Raw genomic sequence first — 25,658 nt, forward strand, 5'->3', positions numbered from 1 at the left:
GAAGCTCTGGTAGGATGTGTTGGCAAGGACAAATAGTGCAAGGCATGGAAGGAGAAAGAGAGGGGGAAAGGGGGGAAACCGGTAAGGTGGGTAGCGGGGATGAGGGAGAAGGCTGGAGAGGGGGAGAGAAAGCGGGTACCGAGGATGGAGAGGAGGGGAAGGCTAAAGTTGGAGAAGGGGTAGGAGAGGAAGGGACCTGAGAGGGGAGGGGTGAAAAAAACTGCGGGTACAAGGTGGCTATGGGTGGAAGATGAGATAATGGGGCTGAAACCGGTGTACCTGTGACTGGGAGTGCGGCAAGTGCGGGCACTGCGCTGGGCGGAAGATGAGATAGTGGAGCTGAAACCGGTGTACCTGCGACTGGGAGTGCGGCAAGTGCGGGTACTGCTCTGTCCTTTGAAGAGGATGCAAGTCCTCTTCTACTATAGTGCAGCATGTCGGTCGTGGAGGCCATTGATGTTGCTACTGTTGCTCCTTCTGTAATATGCTCGACGACGTCGGCCATGTTTAATTACGGAAAACGGGAAACCGGCGGCATTGAGAAGCAGGAGATGGCGAGCGCTGCCAATGCGCGATGAGCGGGTGAGCGGGGTGGGGGGCCTGAGCGGCTGAGCTGCGAGGGGGAGGGTCTGAGCGGGGTGAGCCGCTGCGAGAGGGAGGAGCTGTGAGAGGGGGGGGGGAGGAGCTGTGAGGGGGGGGCGGGGAGCTGCGAGGGGTGGGAGCTGCGAGGGGGGGGAGGGGCTACGAGGGGGGGCTGCGAGGGTGCGAGGGGCTGCGAGGGGGGAGGGGTGAGCTGCGAGGGGGGGGTGAGGGGCTGCGAGGGGGGGAGGGGTGAGCTGCTAGGGGGGCAGCGAGGGGGGGGTGAGGGGCTGCGAGGGGGGGAGAGGGGAGCTGCGAGGGGGGGTGAGGGGCTGCGAGGGGGTGTGAGGGGCTGCGAGGGGGACTGCTAGGGGGAGAGGGGCTGCTGCGAGGGGGTAAGGGGAGCTGCGAGGGGGGGGTGAGGGGCTGCGAGGGGGAGAGGGGCTGCTGCGAGGGGGAGAGGGGAGCTGCGAGGGGGGGGGTGAGCTGCGAGGGGGAGATAGGGGAGCTGCGAGGGGGAGAGGGGAGCTGCGAGGGGGGGGTGAGGGGCTGCGAGGGGGAGAGGGGCTGCTGCGAGGGGGAGAGGGGAGCTGCGAGGGGGGGGGTGAGCTGCGAGGGGGAGAGAGGGGAGCTGCGAGGGGGTAAGGGGAGCTGCGAGGAGGGGCTGCGAGGGGGAGAGGGGCTGCTGCGAGGGAGAGAGAGAGGATAGGAGCTGCGAGGGGGAGATAGGGGAGCTGCGAGGGGGAGAGGGGAGCTGCGAGGGGGGGGTGAGGGGCTGCGAGGGGGAGAGGGGCTGCTGCGAGGGGGAGAGGGGAGCTGCGAGGGGGGGGGTGAGCTGCGAGGGGGAGAGAGGGGAGCTGCGAGGGGGAGAGGAGGCAAAAGAGGGAGAGGTGAGGTGGGATGGAGCAGCTACGAGGGAAGGCACAAGGGAGTGGAGGCAGAGGGGACGGAGGCGGAACGGGGATGGGAACTGCTGATAGAGAGGCTGAGAATGGTGGGCCGGATGTGGTGAGAGGGGTGGCATGATGGAAAGGTGTGGTTGGAGAGGGGATGCATGTCATGATGGAGAGGGACAAGAAGGAGCAAGGGGATGGATTGCGGAATGAAGAGGGACAAGAAGGAGCAAAGCGTTGGGGAGCTCGAGGGAGAAGAATGATGCAGCAGCAGCAACTACTTTAAAGCTTGATATTTACCATAGACCAGTCACTTTTACTTACTGGATAGATGAAACTTGCTCTGAGTAGATAATCAATCTCTTGCTCTTACAGGATAGATGAAACTTTCTCTGAGTAGTTAATTAAATCTCTTGTTCTACTATTTTTGCATACTATGTACCTGTTGAGCCTTACAAGCTTCTTTTCTTTTTTGGAAATGCTTGATATTAATATCAATGGTGTATGTTGTCTCCATTTTTTGCAGCCCTGTGCAGTGCCTGTGTAAGTACGCTCCAAGTATACATGTGAGCATGATTCAGTGGAAAATGAGATGGGATACTACCGGATCAGATCCCATCTCCGTTTGAAGCCATCTGTCAGGCCCTCACCAGCCTTACATATTGATGCAGCCAACTCTAGCCTTCGGGTTGATTTGAGGCATGCTGGTGGAGGACCACCCAGGAATCATGGCGATCAGTTTGTTTTTCACTATGACAGTATTATACAGGTCGGTGCTCTCAAGCAATAGTGGTTCACAAAATGTCTACTTGAATGTGCTCTGCTATCATCTGGGAATTGGTATCTACCTTAGCTTAAGATTTAATTTTATAGGAAAGGACCGCAATCATGTGATATTGCATTGGTATTTAGCTCATCCAGAGCCAATGTTTGTGACAAATGGACCCCCCCCATAATTAGGTGAAATAATGTGGTGCTTTTCTTTTGTTTGGAAATTTGCATGTATTCTATGCTTAATTTTGATTTTATAGGAAAGGAACACAATCATGTGATAGTGCATTGGTATGTATCTCATCCATAACAATTGGACTCCCCATAGGCTGAATTTATGTTTGAAAAAAAAGAAAGTAAAGTAAGCACCTCACCCAGGCGTGGCCCAAAGCAACTCAAGGGAAACAAGAATAAACTATTCCATGGTTGCACAAATCTTAATCATGATGGCCAAAGCAACCTATAGAAATGAAAAATCAACTGTAATTTACTCTTGTACGTTGTATATATTTTCAATTTATCTTCTTCCTAGCCCCTGCTTGTCGTAAATGTGAATGCATGAAGCACAGATGAAATGCTTTCTGCTGGGGCTCATAGAGGGGGCCTTTGTTAGAACCGAAAATGTGGCTTTGTGTATTTTGCCAACATTGTTTTCCACCTTGTACAGAGCACAAGACAGGAAGCTACTTACGATGATTGTGCATTGAAGGTGGTGGAAGATGTCTTGGCTGGGTATAATGGAACTATACTGGCATATGGCCAGTCTGGCTCTGGAAAGACATTCACCATGTCTGGTGATCTGAAGGTTAGTATAATCCCTTTTCTTTTTGCCATTCTGTGTTTTTCCTTGTTTACAAAGTCATATTAACCTATGGAACTTCAGGATGGTTATCAAGGTGTGATTTTCTTATTTTAGTCCCTAGATAAAGTTTCATTTTTCTGTATTTATGTTGATCACAGAATGCCACACATAGAGGGATAATCCCAAGAGCAATACAACGAATTTTTTCAGAAAAGTTGTCAAGGCCCGAGGCAGAAATTTCTGTTCATGTATCTTACCTTGAAGTCTACAATGAGGTGATTTAGCTTGACCAAAAAGAATTCTGGAATGATCATGTAAAAGCTATTTCCTCCATAATACTCTTGACACCTAAATGTTGGTTTCGTTTTCAATACCTTTCACAGGTTATTTATGATCTTTTAACAGAAAGCAAAGATTCTTCTCGCATTGTTACTGTAATGGAAGATAATTGTGTACTAGAAATGAAAGGATTAAGCCAATTCCGTTGTAATACACAAGAGGAGGCATTAATATACTTTTCAAGAGGTGAACGCCGTCGAACCGTCAATGCCAATACAATCCACAAGGTCTGTTCTGCACAAATCACAGCTGCAGTTGAGTTCCGTTTGTGTTTGGCTTCAGTATAGTTTTTTCTCTTCTTTGGAACAAGGTTAGGTATAATAAAAGGCATTTTTTTCAATTCATAATTGAATCATACATCACCTAATTGTATATGTTATTTTTCGGATGTCAAACAAATTCCACCGCATCCTCATTATAAATATAAATCGAGCAACACGTTATTGTTTGACATTGTTTTCCAGATGTCGAACAGATCCCACTGCATGCTCACTATTTATGTCGAGAGACATACTAAAATGAGAGAGTTCCCTGAACGTACAGCTGCAAAGCTGAATTTTGTAGATTTAGCTGGCTGTGAACGCTTTAAATTCACAGATGTTCCTCGTCAATCTGAGAAGGAGATCCTAAGCATCAATAAATCATTAACATTTCTTGAACAGGTGATCTTTAAAAAAAAGACTAGCAACTGGAAAAAGTGAATACTTAATTTTTTCAATTTCTCTTTCCAGTAACACATTGACGACAATTCTCAAACGAGGGATCAAAGTTGTATTTCGAACCAGTATTTCTAATAAGAAGATGCTGCATCACTTTTGTATAAATGATTGCTTCACGTTCTTATGCTAGGATCATTTCCAGGATTTCTAGCCATCCTCTCTAATACTGCATTCCGCAGTATTGTTCAAACTACTCACACCTTTTTCTTTCTAATCCGGAAAAAGACCTTCCAATCAAAGAAATATGCAATCTGTAATTGAAACAACAGCATTCCAGCTTGCTGTTATGATTCTTTGGAGGAGTGGCATTCCATGAAGAGTTGTCTCGGATCTCCACCAGCAGAATTCATCTACTACAAATATGATAATACACTATAATTAGCCAAGCCTTTGTGCCATCGGTGTAACACTAGAAATAGAAGCTCAAGCAAGAAACACATAAATAGAGCTCAAGTTTGGAAGAGTGCTCTCCAATAGACTTTCTCTCAGTGATGATACACTGAATTATCCTGTACTGCTCTAAGTTCCTCATTCATTTTCTTATCCTTCAGCCTCTCAATGAGGGCATACTTCCTGATTTCAACTATCTGGTTGCTGCCTGCACTCTGTCCGCCTTTAGCAAATATCCTTACTTAGTCAATTAGCATCAATATCTGCTATTTGTAGTTCCAGTCCTTATTTTACAAATTGTATCTCTGTCGTTCTTCTGAGTGTTGTACTAATCTCACCTGAACATCTGATTTTGCATGCTCTTGTACCTCATCATGGTTGCTCCTGGTGCTTACTGGTTTAAGATGATCTGCATAGTCAGGTTTCAGCTAAGGTCCCTGCCTTCCTTCCTTGTGGTGCTTTTTCTCCACAGCAAAGCCCTTTCTCCACAGTAACTTGCATCCAATACCATTTTTCCTAACGTTTCATCCAATTATTCTCATTTAAAAGCATAGAGTGAGCAGGATTGAAAAAGCAGCTAAATGCCAGCGACATGGCTAGTAGTGGAGGGCACTTGAAGATTCTAGAGTCCTAGTAATGAAGATCACTTAAGAGTCCGGAGTCCTATTGCAAAAGGTCAGATCTGTAAAAGGTATATCTTGCTGGCTGGTTCAAATGTAGAATACTGAGCTACAGAGGCTCCCCTATATATATAGATGAGAGAGACTTCATAGAATGTTAAAAAATCATGCATGTGGTGTACATGCAGATTGGTAAGCACACTTGAATCATCCAGTGAATTCAAGTGTAGGACAAGTGTCTGCCTGGAATGAGTCGAAATGTATGGACATGATTCCTCTTTACTATCTTACAAGATGTTTGACTTTGTAGCACACTAAGGCATTATTTATGATATACCATCCAAAGCTTCCCAGAAGGGAAGTACAATGCTGTATGCTACTCTACCTAATTTAAAATCGAATTGAAGTATACACATCCTTTTTTTGTTGTTGCAAAAAGTGAACGTCTATTAAGTATGGCCAAAATACATAGAACCAGGATAAACCCTGAGATATAGAAGCTGATTACTCATGTGATGGTTTAAGGATGCTTCTTTGTGGAGTTGGCATGAGTTTTTTGATTGCTTTAATGTGCCACTTCACTTTGAAATGAAAAAGGTCCTACAACCCCTAGATAAGGAAGAAAACCTTGAAGGAGGCTGCAATGAGAAGAAGACTAGCTTGGAGAAATTGTGAGCATAAACTTGAAAAAGTTCCTACAACCCCTAGATAAGGAAGAAAAACTGAAGGAGGCTAAATGAGAAGCTTGAAGAGACATGTGCGTGAAACAGTGATGCACAGGATATCAAAGATAGGGAAGGGTAGAAATATGAAAATGGGGACAGAGAGGGAAAAAATAGGGATCTAGAGGCTGATTTGAAACATGAACAACGTTAGGAGAAGAGAAGAAGACAAATAATAGGTAAAAAGGGGTGAATATAATAGAAAATTTAGTTGTAATCTTCTTTTTTTTGAAACCTTGATTTATTTAAAGATATAATTCATGTCCCAACAGGTTTGAAAAAGTTCACTAATCTTTCTTGAATGTGAAACAGTATGAAGTATTGAGAGCTTATTCAAATATTGTTTAGTCATGTGTAGGCTGTCTCAGAACTTCGGAAAGGTCAAGGCCATGTTTCTTTCCGTCAAAGCCGCCTTACGATGCTGCTCAAAGATTCCCTTGGTGGTAACAGCAAAACTGTGTTGATTGTTTGTGCTCTACAAGAACATGATTTTCTGGATGAGACGGTAATATTGCTGTGAAACTGGAGTGCTGCAGAATAACTGTATGAAACAAACTGTATACATGTTGATTCAATGTTATTCCAAAAAAATGTATCAGCATTGGTAATTTGAAGGAGACAAAGATACATAAAAATTGAAACACCAAGGGGATCTGCTGATCATGTTCTGTAGGCTACATTCACGAAGGAATGGTAATAATTAGTGCCCCCCTCCTCAATGACAGGACTTCTACTAAGGATGAATGTTAGAATATGAAGCCAAGTTGAGTCAGTTTGGTGTGTTCTAGTGTGTTCTAGTGTGAGTTCTAGGCTAGTGTGTCCTATGGATGCCACATGTCACATTGGGAGTTATTCCATATGCATAAGTGTTCATATGTGTGTGTGTGCTCTTATATAAGAGTTGTACTTGTCTAGTGTCAAACCAATCAAGTATCAAGCCTACAAGCTCCTTGGTCTACATGTGAGTACTTTCATTTGTTTATTGCTTAGTCATTTCATATCCATTTCATTATGTCTTTCTTTGAGTATCATTATCTCTCTCCCTAGCCGATCCTCTCTCTCTCTCTCTCTCCCTTCTCCACCATGTGCCTTCATGTGGTATTAGAGCCTCCTCTCCTACCTTTCCCTTCCCCTTCTTCTTGCTCTGCCTGGAGGATGAGAGAAGCCCACAAATGGAAGCTACCCTCTCCTCCAAGGTAGAGCTCCCTTCCCTTAGCCTCACCTTCGAGAGCTGTTGGAGTTGATCTTCATCGATTGTCACGCCATTTGTTGCTGCTCATTGCCTTGGAATGCCTCTCCATCAGCTACCTCTTCAGCCGCCTCAATAGCCTCGCCATAAGCTGCCCGTACAGCCAGCTGTACATGCCGTACAGGTTGTACGGACTGTTCCAGCCGTACAACAGGCCGTACAGCCCACACCAACACTTGGGACTGCTGCTGCTCCTGCCCACATTATTTGCCTGTACAATCTGTCAGTATCAGCGTGCTTTTGTCCTCATAATGCGTGCCATTTCTGCTCATAGTCTCTTCTCCTCCATGTGAGCTGAGCTGCCCTCATTTTGCCCACAAATTGCTGCTCCAAATCTCTCATGATGACTCTCTATCCTCCGCATCTTCTGCCTTCAGTTCTAGCCCTCAGTTTCCTCTCCTAAAGTGCTGAAGACTGAAGTTTCCATCTCCCGAGGTACACAATGAATTCTCTTTCTTCAAACTCATTGCTCGTGGAGAAGTTCAAGGGGGAAGGATTTCCTACTTGGCAAACTAAGGTTCAGTTGCTCCTCATGAAAGAAAATGTATGGGATGCTATTGAGGATGTCGCTCCCACAACAGATCCTCAACAACTCAAGACATGGAAGCAACACAACTCAAAAGCTATTGCTATCATCAAACTTTGCCTCGATGATACTTTGATTCATCACATCGACTTCAAATCAAAGGCCAAGGAGATATGGGCGTGTCTCGAGAATCTTTTCGGTAACAAAATCACGAACTCCAAGTTTTTCTTGAAGTTGCAATTTTATAATTTGAAAATTGAGAATAGTGATACCTTGAGTGCACATTTAGGAAAAATGCAATCTCTTGTGCAACAACTTTCTAGCTTGAAGTGTCCCCTAAACGACGAGGAAAAAATGGCTGTCCTCATGAAGAGTATGGAAGGAGTCACTCGCTTTGATCATACTCTTGAAATACTTAGGCTTGTTACGACTACCTTTGATGATATGGTGACTCTTCTTCTCAAAAAAGATCGCCAAAACAAAGATTCTCCAATCTCTTCTTCAGATTCTACAGAGGCTCTTGCCTCCACTAGCAGATAGAAGCCCAGGCCTACACCAGCACATGGAAAGTCAAAGCCATTCAATCCTCTCAAGTGCACCTTTCGTAACAAGCTTGGTCATATGGAGGATGTTAGAATATGAAGTCAAGTGTGAGTGTGTCCTAGAGTTAGGTGAATTAGGGGTGTGCGGTGGAGGTCTAGTGACCTCACCTGTGATGTCAGGAGAGAAGGTTGCCCAGCCTATAAATGAGGCCCTTGTACTTGCTTATGGATCATCAATCAAAATCTTCAATTGTTGCCTCAGATTTGTGCTTCGTGTCTCTCTTCCTTTCTCCTTGGTTCCTTCATGTGGTATCAGAGCCACCTTGAAGCTCTTGCCTGATGGCATTCCTCTCCCCGCACAGACTTGCTTTGTTTCCTCATTGCTACCCAATGTGACGCTTTTGCTCAGCAACTGCTTCAGTCCACATCTTTCGACTGCCATTATGTTGGAGCTCTTTCACATGCCTTTGGTCTTGCTGCTCAGCCTGACGATTGATCCAAGGCTATCAAGTTCCCTTGTAATGTTCTGAAATGCATCACTTGCTGGGCTGCCTATGAATCACAATCGTGCGACAATTTTGAAGACAAAGTTGGTAAGATGTCTGCATCTGCTTTTGTGGTCCTGGCAACACAATTTGGCGCGTACATGCTGAAGAACTATTTTCCGGTCTTCTTAGCTGAGGTACGTCAGTCATGCACAATGATGCCCAAGCTTCAATAGAGATCTCCATCTTGCACAAGCTCAAGGTCCTTCATCGAATTTTTCTTGGCAATAGAAGATTGGGGAGGCCAAAGCTAAATTATGACATGACGGGAACTTTCCTCTTGATAAGTAGCGAAGCGCATCCATATACTCAGTGTCATCAGATGCAAGCTTTCCACTTCTTGCATTGGGCTTAGCATCATGGAAGGAATACAATGGCTTCTTTGCAGCAGAGCCACGTAGGCAGGAGGACTGTGAGAAGCCCTGACCAAGAGAGCCATTTTGATGCTACGATGAAGCTTCGCCTCCTTCAATCTGCAATGTCCTGATCAATCCAAGCTTTGTTGGGCAGCAATGGATCTTGTTTCCTAAGCATGTACTGCAGTTTTTTTATCAACTAAGATCGTCTACAAGAATGGCATGATTGTGTGATAGCAACGATATAAATTGTGCAGATTGGTTGCTGTCTGTATTTCTGTCTGAGCGACAGATTGTCTACAAGATCTAAAGTGATTTTACTTCCTTGCTCAAGATTGAAGCCTCCAGGCATGTAACATTTGGGGCTTTCTTCAAATTCATGTAGCCTCATTCTAATTTTGTATACTCATTTAGGCATTTTGCCTTCTTTGGGCATAATTGCTTGAATTTAAGCCTCTTCTTCGCATTCGGTGACTCTCCGATTGGCACATTGAGAGTCATGATGTGATTACCCTTGGTAGCTGCTCCTATGGCCTTCATTGACACATCATTCGAGGGCATCCTCGCCTGGTTCTTCATCGGCATACCTCTTCGCATCAGGATGTGCACACTCTTGTGCGGTAGCTATTGCGGGCTCATGGGTTCTCCGCCCTTCCATAAAATGAATGAAATCTTTTATATTTTTTTATATGTTTTGAGTTAAAGGTTCTCTGCCTTAAGTAGTCCCTCTAAAAAGAATGTTTGAAGAGTTAATAAAGGTTCTTTGCCTTGTATAGTCCTCCTAAAATGATGTATTTTCTCTTATATGTTTGGTATTTGACTCCATGTTCCTAGTTAGTCCCTGGAGTCAAGAGGGGGATGTACTATGGGAGCCATGTATTGGCATTGATAGGGTCTAGTTATCAGGCCTGGCATATGAGTTCCAGGATGTTGGTGCATTGGTCTTCTAGACCTCTGAGTTGTTCATGCATCCATGCTGAGACATGAACCTCTGAGTCATGTTTGGGACGTAAAGCCATGTATGATGTGATTACTCAGTCCGACCTCTTAACCATGCTCAGACTTCAGCCTCTGAGTTGGCATGGGAGCCATGTCTAGTTCAGACATTGCACAATTTCGTAGTCCTGACAATGTCATGTTCTGTCCTTGGTTCCATTCCAGTAGTCTCTCACCTTGCCTTCATGGGGGGATGTTAGAATATGAAGTCAAGTGTGAGTGTGTCCTAGAGTTAGGTGAATTAGGTGTGTGTGGTGGAGGTCTAGTGACCTCACCTGTGATGTTAGAAGAGAAGGTTGCCCAGCCTATAAATGAGGCCCTTGTACTTGCTTATGGATCATTAATCAAAATGTGCAACTGTTGCCTCAGATTTGTGCTTCGTGTCTCTCTTCCTTTCTCCTTGGTTCCTTTAGAGAACAGATGCTACAAGAAGCTTGCCAAACAACAAACTAAGAACCATGCCAGTTGGGTCATAGCCGCCATGAGTGACGATGAAGATGACGACCCTCCGACACAAGTTCATGCTCTTACTGTTGAAATCCAACATCTCTCTTTCCCTCCACAGGACGATGGAGATGATGATCCATATATTTTCTAAGCATGTTCTATTTTGGGTACTCTACCCTGGGTTGTTTCAAAAAATGAATAGAAACATATCCAGCGATATCTCTTGGAGGAGCTCCATCTGCTACTGCCCCCCGCCACCGTCCGTCGCCATCACCCAGCCCTTGGCCGCACCCTGCCCCTTGGCTGCGACCTGCTCCCTTGGCAACGCCCTGTTGCCCGGGCCGCGCAGGCTCCCTTGGCAGCGCCCCCTGCTCAGGTCGCCCCCCCTTGCCCTCTCGCGTCGTGCCCCCCCCCCTTCAGCCCGTCTGGCTGCTGCAGGTGTGCCCTGGTGGTTGAGCCCCCCCTTCAGCTTGCTCGCATTGCGCCCCCCCTTCAGCACGACTGGTTGCTGCTGGTCGCGCCCTGCTGGTCGAGCTCCCCTTGCCCCTTCAGGCTGCCATATAGGCCGCCCTTCAGGCCGCCAGTAGCTGCTGTATGCCCCTCCCTTGCGCTTCAGGCTGGGCTGCTTCAGGGCCCTCTCCGGGACAATTCTGCTCGTGTTCTGGGGAGCTAAGTTCCTGGGCTGCTTCCAGGCATTGGCGGAGCTTTCTGCTTTTGCATTGAGCGGCCTGTTTTCATTCCACGCAGGCTGAAGTTTGGGGCATTCTTTAACCAGGGGTTTTTTGGGGATTCTAGAGGTTGGTTGCGAGTTCTTGGTGGGTATTTTCAGCAGAGGTAGCTCCTCCCCTCAGGACAGCGCAAGCTGAGACAATGGAGGACACTAAGGCCACTCCCGTTGCCGAACCTGAGGAGATTGAAGTCACAGTTTCTTTTCCTCCTGACATTGTGCAGATGATTGAGGTAGCAGAGGAGGGTTTTCGTTTGACGCACATCATTGGATTTCTACCCGGTGGATGGACAAAAAGAGTAGAGCCTAACCCGCCTTTACAGCCACCCTCATCCACGTTTAAAACAACCGAACAACACAATCACAAGGTAAAAGGCATTCATTCAACATCCTTCTCTCTACACACCTCCGGACACACCTCACACTCTGGTCACATTTTCTCTGGAAGCTAAGAAACTCAAAAAGACCCCAGTGGATTACACAGCTCAAGACAAGCTCTCTAACTAACTGAGATCAAGCTCAGAAAACACATAAATGACCCATGAAACATAAATTCATCTCTGTGAGTATACACCACAACCACAACTATTCGCTATGCACAACCACTTAAGGTCTTCACACATCTCATATACAAGCTGTTTGCAATCCACAAGCTCCTACTTATTTCCTTAGACCTGAGTTGAGCCCAGCTCAGTACTCAAAAATCAAGACCTCTGTAAGCACCACCTGCTTCTCTGTATCTTCATCCCCGAGAACCTAGATACATCCTGCACCAAGGCATACTATCAGAGACCCACCCCTCCGATCACAATTCTCCTCCTCACAACACTCCCTTACCAAAAGTCTCTAACCGAGTAGCCCACCCACGATCAACTTCCCTACCAATGGCGCCCCTTCTTGACTCCTTCCTTTCGGATTCACGACCCCCAACGCTGCAGTCATGATCTCCTAGCAAGCATCCTCGACCAAATCCCTTAAACCTTCATTAATAACAACGACTTTGGTAACTCAGCTCATGATCGAAGGCCTACTGTAGCTTAACTTGCTCTGACACCCAAGCACCACAGTCTGTTCCTCACCTCTAATCGTCTTCAACTGCTCACAGAGCTTCATATACTGTGATAGCTCCTTGCTCCTGAATATGCAATTTATTCCTCCCGCACTCAAAAGCTCACCGGTGTCCTCTCTGTGCGCAATCCTCAATCTCCCTACATAGTCGTCTATCCCGTAACCTCCATCCGGCACCTTGAGTAAGGGCCCGAGCACTTGATATCCCACGGCCAAGTTCTGCCTCTCTACCTTTAGTCTCTGAGCAATCGTGTGCTCATTCAATGCCTAGCCAGCCCATCTCCTCACCTATGCCACCCATGAACCTCCAAACAATTCTCCACCACCCAAGACCAAGAAGCCCTTCGTGAAGTCTCGTTGTCTCCTTCTTTCAGTGTCGGCCTTCCCTCAAGCTCTTCTTTCTGTATCGCGTCGCCACTCCAAAAGCCTCCTCGCTCTATGAAAAAGAGTCCCTCGTCATCCCATCAGGTGCTAGACTTTCCTATGCTCAGTCAGTTGCTGGTACAGGTGTTACGAGGGTCAGACTCACTTCAGAGTTCCCCCCTCCTCGACCTTTGCCTACTTTGATATCGTACTCTACGGGAGATGGGGTCCAGATGCAGCAGAAGGTTTTGTACGAGGGGCTTCCTGATCAGTGTCTTTTCTGTCGGAAGAGAGGTCACTTTATTAGGGATTGCCCTAGTCGTCGGCCTCGATCAGAGGCTCCGGATCCTTCTCATCCTACGAGTGACCCAGAGCCTTTAGTTCAGCCTCCAGGGGTCTCTGAGCCTGCTTTGACTCATTCAGCAGAACGAGAGGAGACTCCTCTGGAGGAGCCTCCAGTGGAATCAGAGGACGTGGAGGTGCCTCCAGTGGAACAGCTTTCACGGAGAGCTCGGAGGAGACGGAGACAAAGGGAGAGCCAGCAGTACGAGCAGCCCCAGGTACGAGCTCACAGATGGCAGAGTGTTGAGACATATGTGCAGGAGACCCCGGAAAGGGGAGATGTAGAGGACCATCCGCAGGCAGGTCTTGACACTGTGCAGGAGACGGTAGCTCAGGGAGTCGAGTCACATGTGCAGGAGACTCCGGAAAGGGGAGATGCAGAGGACCATCCGCAGGCAGGTCTTAACACTGTGCAGGAGACGGTAGCTCAGGGAGTCGAGACACAGGTGTAGGAGACCCCGGAAAGGGGAGAGGCAGAGGACCATCCACAGGCAGGTCTTCACACTGTGCAGGAGACAATAGCTCAGGATTTGATGACTCTAGACACTACTACCCCGGAGGTTCAGATATTGGTTACGGAGACAGTTATTTAGCAGGAGACTGCTCAGGCTGCAGTTACTGGGATGGATGCCTCCCCCCAGCAGCCCGTTGAGAGAGTGGTATTTTATGACAGAGCCCATCCCAGGATCTCATGCGCATCTACGAGGTTCCCTCGAGACCCCTTTCACAGCCCCGTCGCACAGTACCTTCCTTTGTTGCTATGCGGAGCGTCCTTTTAGACACCCCTCCCAGTACAGCCTCCTCCTCGCAGCTTTTCACTCCTGGTTTATCCAGATCTTTTGCGAGTGCGGTCACAGATTTTGCTCAGTACCCAGACAGGCGTGAGGATTAGGAGATCCTAGCAGACAAGATCGAGCGAGAGTATCAGTCACCCACGCGGACAGGCACCTCATCGCAAATTCTTCCTCTCCCTCTCACCTATTCCAGGAGCAGAGTTAGGATGGCTCAGCCCTTTTCAGCGCTTTTGACTCCTAGACCTGACCCCAGGATGGTTGACAGAGATCTGCCCGTTGAGTTTTGGCCCTTTTTGGCTTGAGGGGTTATCACAGACTCCCTCACTCGATTGGAACTTCTACCGGTGTTTTGCCGACAGTCAGATTCGGTCGAGGAGTACTTGGGATCTGTTACTCTCTCCAGAGAGGGGCACGTTCTTCGTTTCTCCGCAAGTAGCTTTCGATCTCGGGGGAGCGAAAGTTGGTCAGCTGAGTTACTTGACAGCGAGATTGCTAGACAGCTTATGAGCATGACTCAGTTTTCATCGGTTCACCGTATTGTCGGCTTGCAGATTCATTCTTGCCCTAGGACTCTTCGACCTGGCTTCGGTGGCAAGGCCTTTCTGTTTCTGTTCTTTGAGATTCAGGGAGACTTTGATTTGCCCAGGAGTGTTGGTTGGTTTGACTTTCAACTCCTCGGTTCGCGCCAGAGTACTATTCCCTTGGATGGAGCCATTTTACATGAGGTGGGGCAGATTTGGAGTTTCGACTTTGGATTGCGCCGTCAAAGAGAGAGTTTTGTGCCGTTGCCACTAGCACACCCTCACTTCCATCCGATGTCTAGGTTGTCCATCATTTCTTGGAATGTGAGAGGACTGAACGGCCGCAGATTTACCTCAGATGCAGATGGTCGTAGATTGGGAGTTCCTAGATTGCAGTTGCTTAGGGACTCCCTTCGGTTTATTTCCTCAGGGTCCCCTCCAGACATTGTGCTTATCCAGGACCATAAGCTCTCCCAGGACAGGATTGACAGATGCAGATCCTTACTCAGAGGACAGAGCCGGACATATTGGAGCCCAGCGGATGGCACGAGGGGAGGAGTTTGCATTTTAGTTTCAGCTAGGTGGGCCTCAGAGATCACCCAAGAGGGTACACTAGTGGAGAGCAGAGCATGCTATGTTATTCTTCATATTGAGAGCACAGCAGTTGGTGTTCTCAATGTGTATGCTCCCACGGATCCAGCCCACAGACGCGCTTTTTGGAGACAGCTCAGAGAGTCCCTTCCTCAGGCAGACACCTGGATTGTTGGAGGTGATTTCAACATGGTTGAAATCGCTGAAGACAAGTCGGGTCAGACAAAGGGTGGCCTTTCTGATAGGGAGAGAGTGGAGTGGGATAGTTTTGTTTTGCATGCTGGACTTCATGATGCAGCTCGATTGGACGACTTTCGTCACTTGGCTGACAGTCTTCAATTCTCTTGGTCCGGGGTTTTCCATAGCTCTCTTTCTTTGGTCAGACTTGACAGCTTTTATATTGGCCAATGGGGTCAAGCCAGAGGAGGACAAATTGGGATCCGCCCGGGTTATGTTTTATCTGACCATGCTTCAGTCCTATTACAGATTCTTCCTCCCTCTCGATTAGAGAGCACAGGCTCTGTGAGGTTCCAGACTTTGTTTTTCAGGATACAGAGTTCGTGGAACGGTTGAGAGAGACTTGGTTGTCAGTGGACACTCCTGTGGATCAGGGCTGGTTGATGTGGGTAGAGGGGGCTTTGGCTAGAGTCAGCATGGCCTGCCAGTTGAGGGCAAAAGAGGAGAAGGAAAAGCTCAGAATCAGATATCGGAATGCAAGAGCGGAGGTATCCAGACTTCAGAGATTGATTCAGAGTTTTCCTCATTCTCTTTTCATGAGAGGGCAGCTTTCGGAGGCTCAGGAGAGACTAGAGGAGATTTAGGGCAGGAGGGCCCAGTTCAGGTTTTACTCCCAGCAGACTTTCTGGATTTAGAAGGGGGATAGATGCTCTAGAGAGGTCTTCAGGGCAGTGGGTCAGAGATACTCTTCGGACAGTCTTCGTAGACTTGTGGATGAGGCCGGGTCTCTTCAGACGGACCCTCACCGGCTTGTTGAGATCACTTCTGATTTCTATTCCACTCTTTACACCGCCGATCCAGTCACCGAGGAGATGATCAGAGCCAGAGAGGAGATTTGGAGTCATGTCCCCTTGATGGTCTCAGACAGGATGAGCCATGTTTTGGATAGCCCACTATCACTCTTGGAGATCACGGACGCGTTACATGAGCTGCCCAGAGACAGATGCCCGGGGGAGGACGGTTTGTCGCCACTTCTTTTTAGAGCTCTTTGGGATACGATTGGGCCTCATCTACTCTCTGCCTTTTCAGAGGCTCTCGATACAGGATCTTTGGGCGAGACATTATGCACAGGTATGATTTGTCTCATCCCGAAAGGGGGAGACAAGACAGTCCTACGTAATTGGAGACCCATTACACTTCTAGGGACAGCCTACAAGATCCTAGCGAAGACCTCAGCTCTTCGCCTAAAGCCTATGCTGCCAGATATCATCAGAGCTACTCAGATAGGATTTGTCCAAGATCGGAGTATCTTGGATAACATCTTCACTTTTTGGGAGGCCACTCACTGGGCGAAGGAGAGTCAGCAGGAGATTGCAGTTCTTCTTCTCGATTTTGAGAAGGCTTATGATAGGGTGGACTGGGGTTTCTTGGAGGGCACTATGAGGAGGCTAGGCTTCAGTGATAGATGGATTTCTTGGGTCTCCTCACTTTACTCCCACTCTTCTAGCAGGATGGTGGTCTATGGAGGCAGAGTACCGCGGCTTTTAAGCTATCCAGATCGGTACGACAAGGATGCCTGCTTGCACCTTACCCTTTTCTTTTCGTAGCGGAGGCTATGGGATACTTTATGTAGGCTACCAGTCATGGCACTTTGGGCCTCCATCTACCTATCCGGCAGGAGCAGGAGCTTCTGGACACTGAGTTTGCTGACGACACGGCACTGACAGCCAGAGGAGATGCATATAGTCTCGCTACTGCTGCGGATTCAATTGACAAGTTCTGCCTAGCCTTAGGGGGACTTGTCAATTGGAACAAATCAAAAGGCATCTGGACAGGAGCTCAGCAGGATACCCCAGCATGGGGAGGAGACAGAGGCTTTGTATGGATTCCCAGAGGCAACTCCACGAGATATCTAGGCTTCGAGGTTGGCATTGAGGTGTCCCCGACGCAACAGTTTGCCCCAGGTCTTGAGAGCATCCGGAGAAAGCTGGCCTACTGGAGCACGGCTAGACTTTCTTTGGCCGGAAGAGCGCTGGTACTCAACCAGGTTCTACTAGCGACTATGTGGTACGTTGCGTCATGTTGGTGCTTTCATGCTGACTCGATCCGTCAGATGAGGAGATTGCTCCGGAACTTCCTGTGGAGTGGTGGCGTTGGTTCTGAGGACACTAGGGCCAGGGTTTCATGGGATACTATCACTTTACCCTCCTCGCAGGGAGGACTTGGGGTTCTTGATCCTGGGATGCAGAGCAGAGCCCTTTTAGTCAGACTTCTTGTTAGAGATTTGACTCCAGGAGATCAGCTGTGGAAGCAGTTTGTGGAAGCAATTCCTACTGCATGGGATTCACCAGTGCACCCTCAGAGCAGCAGGCCAATGGGCAGGTAGAGTCAGTTGGATCTTCCTGGCGGACCAGCATTCTCAGCCTTCCTCACCACTTGTGAAAAGGCTTATTCAGATTTGGGATCACTTTCGACAACACCTTATCAGAGTAGTTCCTTCCTCCAGAGAGGAAATTGCCCGACAGCCACTCTATCATAACCCCCTGGTTCGATATCAGGGATCTTCCCTTGGTACATAACTTAGGACTCCCTTGGCCAGATGGCATGCTCAGGGGGTTGTGACAATCGGAGATTGGTTCAGAGGAGGTGTGGAGATGTCAGAGGAGGAGATCAGAGATAGACACGGGCCACTTGGATAGATTGCTGCCACCAAATTACTGATCATGAGAGCTATTCTTCAGGAGTGGAGGGATATGCTTACAGATCTAGCCTATGTTCATCCCATCTCTACTTGGTCAGGTTGTTTTAGTGAGGCTGGGCTATGCATTGGAGTTCATTTAATATCGGCACCATTTACTTATTTTGAGACGGACTCCTCTCACAGATTGTATCCCACTCAGCGCCTGGATCGACAGGAGCTCCTTTGGCAGAGAGTCAGGGTCATTGGTTGCCTGGGTAAGGAATGGGCCACGGATCCTTCCAGGTTGACCATTGCAGAGGATCCTAGATGGAGACTTTGGATTTTTCAGGGTCGACCTCTTGCGGAGCTCAACTAGGACCCAGGTGAGTGGGCGTGGCCTGGTCCGGTGGCAGGCATTCGTCCTCTTTCTTTTTTCCAGTACTCGACGAGGGTTGGTTACAGGCTTCAGCAAAGAGACTCTCATCACCTACCATCTGCCGCACAGCATTGGCACACACAGGGACTGACTGTAGAGCTCTTGCTGAGCTACTGGACTCACTTTTGGGGCATCAGTAGAGCCAGGAAAGTCTCCTACTTTCTTTGGCTCACTATACATAGGGGTATACCTGTGGGTACTTGGCTTCAGCAGATGGGTAGACCCTCCTTGTGTATGCATTGTCAACTTGCAGAGGAATCTAGTAAGCATTGTTTATGGAGCTGCCCCAGCTCTAGAGTGGTATGGACAGGTATCTTCAGGTTGTTCTCATATGTTACATCCGAGTCCTTTCTGATGACATGGGGTGCTGCCCTTTGGGGGAGAGGATCTTGCGCCTTTGCTCTCTTTGAGTCAGAGCCAGGAGACCATGGTTTCTTCATGCAGCGTCGCCAGAGACGGGGTCCCACAGATGTCAACATCATGGAGCCGCAGGATTTACTTTTGGTACCTGTACTAGCTTAGGATTCCATGCCTACTTCACCTGCAGGGTTAGCCTGGGAGGTGATTTCCAGCATTGCCCTATGGCGGATATGGTGTTCGCAATGTTCTTTTGTCCTTGGGGGCCATTTATGCACGGAGGCTGACACTCTCACTTCCATTTGGGCGGAGATTATCTTCACTCTCAGGAGTCAATGGGAGCGGTGTACAGGCACCTCTTTGGCAGCTCGTGGGAGACTTTTATCCTTCATGAGGACATGGGACTGCTCATTATTTTTTCATGACCCCTTTTGGGATGTCGTGGCATTTTAGACCACACCATAACTTTTTGCCACATTGTTGAGGCTAGGGATAGAGTACTTTCTCTCCCACCTGTTGTATGATTTGTTTTGAATGGAATATATCACTTTTTCTTAAAAATGAATGGAATAAATGATGTGTGTTGAGTCAATAAGGTTCTTTGCCTTGGATAGTCCTCCTAAAATGATGTATTGCTTTTATATTTATGGTGTTTGGCTCCATGTCCCTGATTAGTCCCTAAAGCCAAGAGGGGGATGTATTGTGGGAGCCATGCATTGGCTTTGATAGGTCTATTTATCAGGCCTGGCATGTCAGTTCTAGGATGTAGGTGCATTAGTCTCCTAGACCTCTGAGTTGGCCACGCATCCATGCATGATGAGCCTTTGAGCCATGTTAGTTGAGCCTCTGAGTCTATATACCATGCTCACTAGCCTCTGAGCCAAGCTCACTTGCCTCTTAGATAGCATGGGAGCCATGTCTTGTTCTAGACTGTCATTGCACAATTTGATGACGTCATTGTCATGTTCTGTTCTTGGCTTCATTCCAGTAGTCTCTCATCTTGCCTTCATGGGGAGGTGTTAGAATATGAAGCCAAGTTGAGACAGTTTGGTGTGTTCTAGTGTGTCCTATGAATGCCACGTGTCACATTGGGAGTTATTCCATATGTATAGGTGTTCATATGTGTGTGTGCTCTTATATAAGAGTTGTACTTGTCTAGTGTCAAACCAATCAAGTATCAAGCCTACAAGCTCTTTGGTCTACATGTGAGTACTTTAAGTTGTTTATTGCTTAGTCATTTCATTTCCATTTCATTATGTCTTTCTTTGAGTATCATTATCTCTCTCCCTAGCCTACCCTCTCTCTCTCTCCCTTCTCCACCATGTGCCTTCAAAGAAGAGTACTCCAAGACCAATGCTTATGACGGAAATACATGATGCAGAGCATGAGAAACAAAACACCCAGAGTTGGCAAACAACTACTCATCAAAAAGAGCTAGAAAAGTGTCAAGGTTGAGGCTGAAAGTGCCACCTCAAGACTGTGGTGGATTCAGTGAAAAAAGGGGAGCCGCTCCATCCCTTGAAATGATAAGAATTAGTTTTATCATTCTCAAAATAATTTACAAATAAGAAGAGCATCAAGACAATCTTTAAGAGCCTACCTCCATCAATGTGGCATGGCAAGTTGTTGGCTGTCCTTCATCAAGAAGGATTGGATCTCCTTGAGTAAGCCATGGAATTCAAATTTGATTAGAGGAGGATGAGGAGAATTGACTCTCTAGGCTTGAGATCCTTTTCTCTAAATAATGTATGCTCCGTGAAAAACTCCATAAGAAATGTTGCTGCCTCTTGTCAACTCGGTGGAATTAAAGAGTGCTACTCCCAGTTGGGTGAAGGCGTCATCCATTATGCGCTGCGCTAGATGCATGGATCTCTTCGCCCAGGCGTATCTATTACTAAAGTTCAGGCGGTCTACCGTATTTATCACATCTCCCAATTTCTCAAATATGGCTGGCATAGTGCGTTCCTCTATTTTCTCTAGACTTTCCACTGGGGCCAGATCATCCAAGGCCATGTAACAAGCCAGTGCCCTGAAAGTCCGTTGGTTCTCTGCTAGGGATTCTTGTAAAGAAACGGTGAATATCTGGTCAACGACCTCCTCTTCTAGCCAGACAAGAGAGCGTTACTTGTGCAGGACGGATAGCAATTTCCTGTAGTCTTCATTATGTTTCTTGATAAGGGTCACATTGGGGAACGATGGGCTTGAAGAGGCAGCTATGTACGATGCCAATATGTCATTTGGATGGAGGGGTGGACAAGTAGCTAACATAGGCAATTTCCCGCCTTCAAATACCTTGCATGGGGGTGGAGACTCCGGAAGGTTTGCCTCGGGTGCACTCCCATATCTGCGGAGTGGAGTGTGTAGGGGAGGCTGCCGAATAGAAATTTGAATATCCTCATGAGAAGCATCAAGAATTGCCGAGATAGTAGAGTCAGTTCCCAAAGCTAGGGTCAAATCCAACCGAAGGGGGGGGCCGGCTCGATTCTAGACACATGTGGTGATAATGGCATCTGTGAGAGTAGTGGGCATAGAAAAAGTAACACCAGTGGTCAGCGCCTGAATACCTGATGCTACTCCATGTAGGCTTGATATCGCCTCCTCCAAGGAACTTTTGGAACTTGCTATCCGAGACAAAGTATCCGAGGTGGTCTCGGGTAGAACACCTATGAACAAGATGTGATGCTCTGCAGAGCAACCCATGTCGTCATCACTGCCTAACCATCGGGCAAACCTATGCCGGGAATGATGGATGTCACCTACTAGATGGTGTTGAGGTGGTACCGGCACTCATTGGAGAGGAAAGTGAAGATGAAGAAAGGCAACCTGCCACTATGGATAGGGGATTGGCCCTCCATTCATACAACAAGAAGGTGAAGTGTGGTCCACAAGTGCACGTGTGTGTCCCCCTACACTTGCAGACAGTGTTGCGAAAGGCGGAATAGAGAGGCAAAGTTGTAGGGAGTGGTGGAGAGCATGGAGTTGAGTGCAAGATGAATGGCTTTCATAATGAAGAATGGTGTGGAGTAGAAGTGCATAAAGAAATACCCAGCCAAGACAGCTTCTCTGCTATTTCCCTTGATGAATTTTTTACACTCATGTCCCCATCGATGAGTTTTACATGGCGAGAGAAATGACATGAATACCTGAGACTCTCCGTGAGGTGCCTATAAAAGAAGAGGTAGAAGACGGAGGTAGGTGGACACCAAATTGGGAGTAAATATATGCCTCTAACCTAAAAAGCCAAAGGTGTCCGTGTCAAAGTTGTATGACCGAATGAAGGCAGTACACAATTGGACATCTAAGGAGGAAGCGTCACCATATCAAATTCGGTCAATGACACTCATCCAATTTCATCAGTAGATAACACTATGGAGAGTTTGAGCTTCGGATCCAGAAAGGGTTTAATGACAACCCTAAGTGCCAAGGAAGATGAACTGGGATCGGGAGGATTGCCTGTGCCCGTTAGATCCTTGGGATATCACCTTTTTATGTTCCCTTGGAAGGCATATAATCCGAGTCCCAGTGATCTGAAGAATCTGAGGAACTAGAGAGATGTGACAGATCCATTAAGTATGAATGAAAGCCGCAAGAGCAAGCTCACATGCGGGAGTACATCATGACATGCATGAAAGAAAAAACAGCTCAAAAAGAGCTAACAAAAATCCAAGGTGGAGGCTGAAAATGCCACCTCAACCCTGAAATAGTCTCAGAGAAGAAAGGAGATCCTCTCCAAACTCTGAAAAAGGTATCTCTCTTGGTTGTAGCTGCTCTGGAGGATCCCTGCATGCTCGCCTAGATGGCCATCAATGTGTGTATAGTATCAGTCCATATACTGGCCATAGATTGGGACGGGTGGACCTATGAACCCTCCATCGCCTCCATATATCTAGCCCTCCAAATATGCCATGCTGCAATGCTAGCCAGAATCTCCCAAGATATGTCTACAGAAGCATGAGTAGCTCTGAAAGGAGTGAAAGAAACATCCTGGAGACAGCAGGATGGTTGGCCTTTGGAAGCCCTTGCCAAGTGAAATCTAGCAAAGAGAGTGCCCTTAGGCAACCAAGGCTTGTACTCACGTCGAGTCACAGGCATGAAAGGTTAAGGAGGAGGGGATGGAGTAGGAGGGGAGTATGTGGCGTAGGAGAAGAGGAAATAGACAAGGGGATGTAGAGAGAAGATGGCGGGCCAGGGTGGTGGCATAGGGAGATCTTGGCGTAGGGCGATGAGATGCTGGCATAGTATTTTGATGGCACAGGAGAGGATGGCGCGGAGGGTGGTGGTGGAGGAGATGTGACATATGTGGCGCAGGAGATGTGGCAAATCTGACACAAAAGATGATGATGGAGGGGTGGTGGCGTAGGAGGATGAGATGCTGGCGTAGAGGGTGGTGGCGTCGGAGACGATGGCCCAAGAGGAGATAGGGCACAAGAAGGATGCAAGGAGGAAGTAGTGAGCAGGAGGGGTGGAGATGGCGCAAGGGGAGGGGATGGTTCAATAGGGAGAGGTGGAGGTGGATGTGGAGGGGAGTAGATGGTGCAACAGGGGGAAGAGGTGTGACAAGGGGTGGAAAGAGAAGGCAACATGTAGAGAGAGGAAATGGTGTGACAAGGGTGGAAAGGGAAGGGAACATGTAGAGAGAGGTGGTGTGACAAGGGATGGAAAGAGAAGGAAACATATAGAGAGAGGCGGTGGTGTGATAGAGGGTGGAAAGAGAAGGGAACATGTAGAGAGACGTGGGGGTATGACAAGGGCTGGAAAGAGAAGGGAACATGTAGAGAGAGGTGGTGGTGTGATAAGGGTTGGAAAGAGAAGGCAACATGTAGAGAGAGGTGGTGTAACAATCGGTGGAAAGAGAAACCAACATGTAGAGAGATAAGGTGGTGTGACAAGGGTGGAAAGAGAAGGGAACATGTAGAGAGAGGTGGTGTGACAAGGGTGGAAAGAGAAGGCAACATGCAGAGAGGGGCGGTGGTGTGACAAGGGTGGGAAGAGAAGGGAACGCAATGGTGTAACAAGGATGGAAAGAGAAGGGATTATGTAGAGAGAGGTGGTGTGACAAGGGGTGGAAAGAGAAGGCAGCATGTAGAGAGAGGTGGGGGTGTGACAAGGGTTGGAAAGAGAAGGCAACAAGAGAGAGATGGTGGTGTAACAAGGGGTGGAAAGAGAAGGTGTTTTGCAAGTGAGAGAAGGTGGAGTGACAAGGGGTGCAAGAGAAGGCCCTTGTAGAGAGAGGAGGTGACAAGGGGTGGAAAGAGAAGGTGTTCTGCAAGTGAGAGAAGGTGGAGTGATAAAGGTATGGAAAGAGAAGGTCCCTTGTAGAGAGAGGAGGTGACAAGGGATGGAAAGAGAAGGCCCCATATAGAGACAGGAGGTGAGAAGGGGTGGAAAGAGAAGGTGTTCTGCAAGTGAGAGAAGGTGGAGGGACAAGGATTGGAAAGAGAAGGCCCCTTGTAGAGAGAGGAGGTGACAAGGGTGGAAAGAGAAGGTGTTATGCAAGTGAGAGAGGTGGAGGGACAAGGGGTGGAAAGAGAAGGCCCATTGTAGAGAGAAGAGATGACAAGGGGTGGAAAGAGAAGGCCCCATGTAGAGAGAGAAGGTGACAAGGGTGGAAATAGAAGGTGTTCTGCAAGTGAGAGAAGGTGGAGTGACAAGGGGTGGAAAGAGAAGGCCCGTTATAGAGAGAGAGAAGAAGAAGAAGAAGAACTAGAGTGTATTAACGTCCTTGGGGGGCAAAAAATGACCCATGGGACCCATCTCAATACAATGTAAAATAGAGTCTCCTCAAGGAGAGGGGTCAGGAGTCTATGAGTTCCTAACGCCAGGTAAAAAGACGAGTGATAAAAGATCCCAATGCTACCGCAGAGGTAGTAGAGAGAACTGATGTCAGCTGAGCGGAGTCCTCCAGTATCTGCTGGTAGTCCTCCCTGATATGTGCATATCGGGGGCACTGTAGAGCCACATGTGCCTCCGTCTCAACTGTCTGCATGTCACCAAGGGTACAAACTCTAGCATGTCTGGGCTGATGCATCCAAGCTCCCTTCTCAATTGCAAATGTATGAGATCTGGTACAAAACTTGGCTATGTTTGTGCGATATAGAAGGGGGATAGGTGAAAAGACAATAGGGTATATACAAACTTGGGAGGAAATTTCCTCATGGAACATGGTACTTCTTGACTCGTGACCCATTCACTGGGGCATGTAGGAGCTGGCCCTCCAAAGTGGCCAAGTAAACTCCTCCACTTGGGATAGGCTTGGCTATGAAAAATAGACCTGTCCAGCCACTGAGAAACTTAGGTTTGTGTTTGAGAAACTTACTTGAATATACTAGTATCAAATCAGTGACTTTGAACTCTCTTTTCCCGAGGTTTCAATCATGCCATGCTTTCTGTCTCTTCTGCCACACCTCTTGCACGAATACTGCTTCACGTCGATGCTCTTCCAGTGCTGCCAGATCCCATAGGCGTTCAATAGTGCAAGCTTCTAAGTTGTCATCCATCTAAGCGAGCACCTGGCAGGTATCGAGACGGGATTCATAAGGCATAATTGCCTCCAAGCGATAGATGAGCTTGAATGGTGAATATCCAAGACTCTCCTTGTATGCGGTCCAGTAGGCAAATAAAGCAGCTGGAAGTAAGGCATCCCAATATGCTAAACAACTGAGACATGGACGAGTCAAGATTCCACACATTGTCCGATTGGAGCTCTCAGTGAGACCATTGGCACCTGGGTAATAGGAAGTGGAAAATTTGTGAACTATTTGTAAAATGTTGACTAGGGCAGCAATGGTATCATTGAGGAATTGAGTTCCTCGATCACTTATTAATTCAACAGGACAGCCAAACCTGGAGATGATTTGATCATATAAAAATGCGGCCACAACCTAGGCTGTGCATGCTTTTACCACCTTGGCGTCGACCCATTTGGTACCATAGTCGGTGGCCAATAGAGCATACATGCTCCCTCTTCGTGTTGTAGGAGAGATGGGCCCTATAAATCCAAACCCCTATGATATCGCCTCTACCTTAGCAGGGTCGGTAGTCATCAGCAGAAACAATATGACCAAGGAGAACACCTTTGAGTGCGAGAAAGAAGCACTTGTCAGGAT

General features: G+C 47.6%; 1 protein-coding gene across 1 annotated transcript in view; it reads left to right on the forward strand.

The window, feature by feature from the left end:
- LOC147890774 (kinesin-like protein KLP1) overlaps nucleotides 1–25,658 on the forward strand; it is a 167,521-nt gene that overhangs the window by 35,872 nt on the left and 105,991 nt on the right. The window contains exons 3-8 of the mRNA XM_087389803.1: nucleotides 1,999–2,241; nucleotides 2,911–3,048; nucleotides 3,204–3,320; nucleotides 3,429–3,611; nucleotides 3,849–4,046; nucleotides 6,194–6,340. Of these exons, the coding sequence (XP_087245929.1) occupies nucleotides 2,065–2,241; nucleotides 2,911–3,048; nucleotides 3,204–3,320; nucleotides 3,429–3,611; nucleotides 3,849–4,046; nucleotides 6,194–6,340 (960 nt within the window). The 5' untranslated portion in view covers nucleotides 1,999–2,064. The remainder of the gene's footprint in view (nucleotides 1–1,998; nucleotides 2,242–2,910; nucleotides 3,049–3,203; nucleotides 3,321–3,428; nucleotides 3,612–3,848; nucleotides 4,047–6,193; nucleotides 6,341–25,658) is intronic.

The sequence above is a fragment of the Dipteris shenzhenensis genome, chromosome 18 (assembly GCF_047967505.1).
Source record: "Dipteris shenzhenensis isolate YYH24624 ecotype China chromosome 18, Dip_SZ_1.0, whole genome shotgun sequence".
In the NCBI taxonomy this organism is placed as follows: domain Eukaryota; kingdom Viridiplantae; phylum Streptophyta; class Polypodiopsida; order Gleicheniales; family Dipteridaceae; genus Dipteris; species Dipteris shenzhenensis.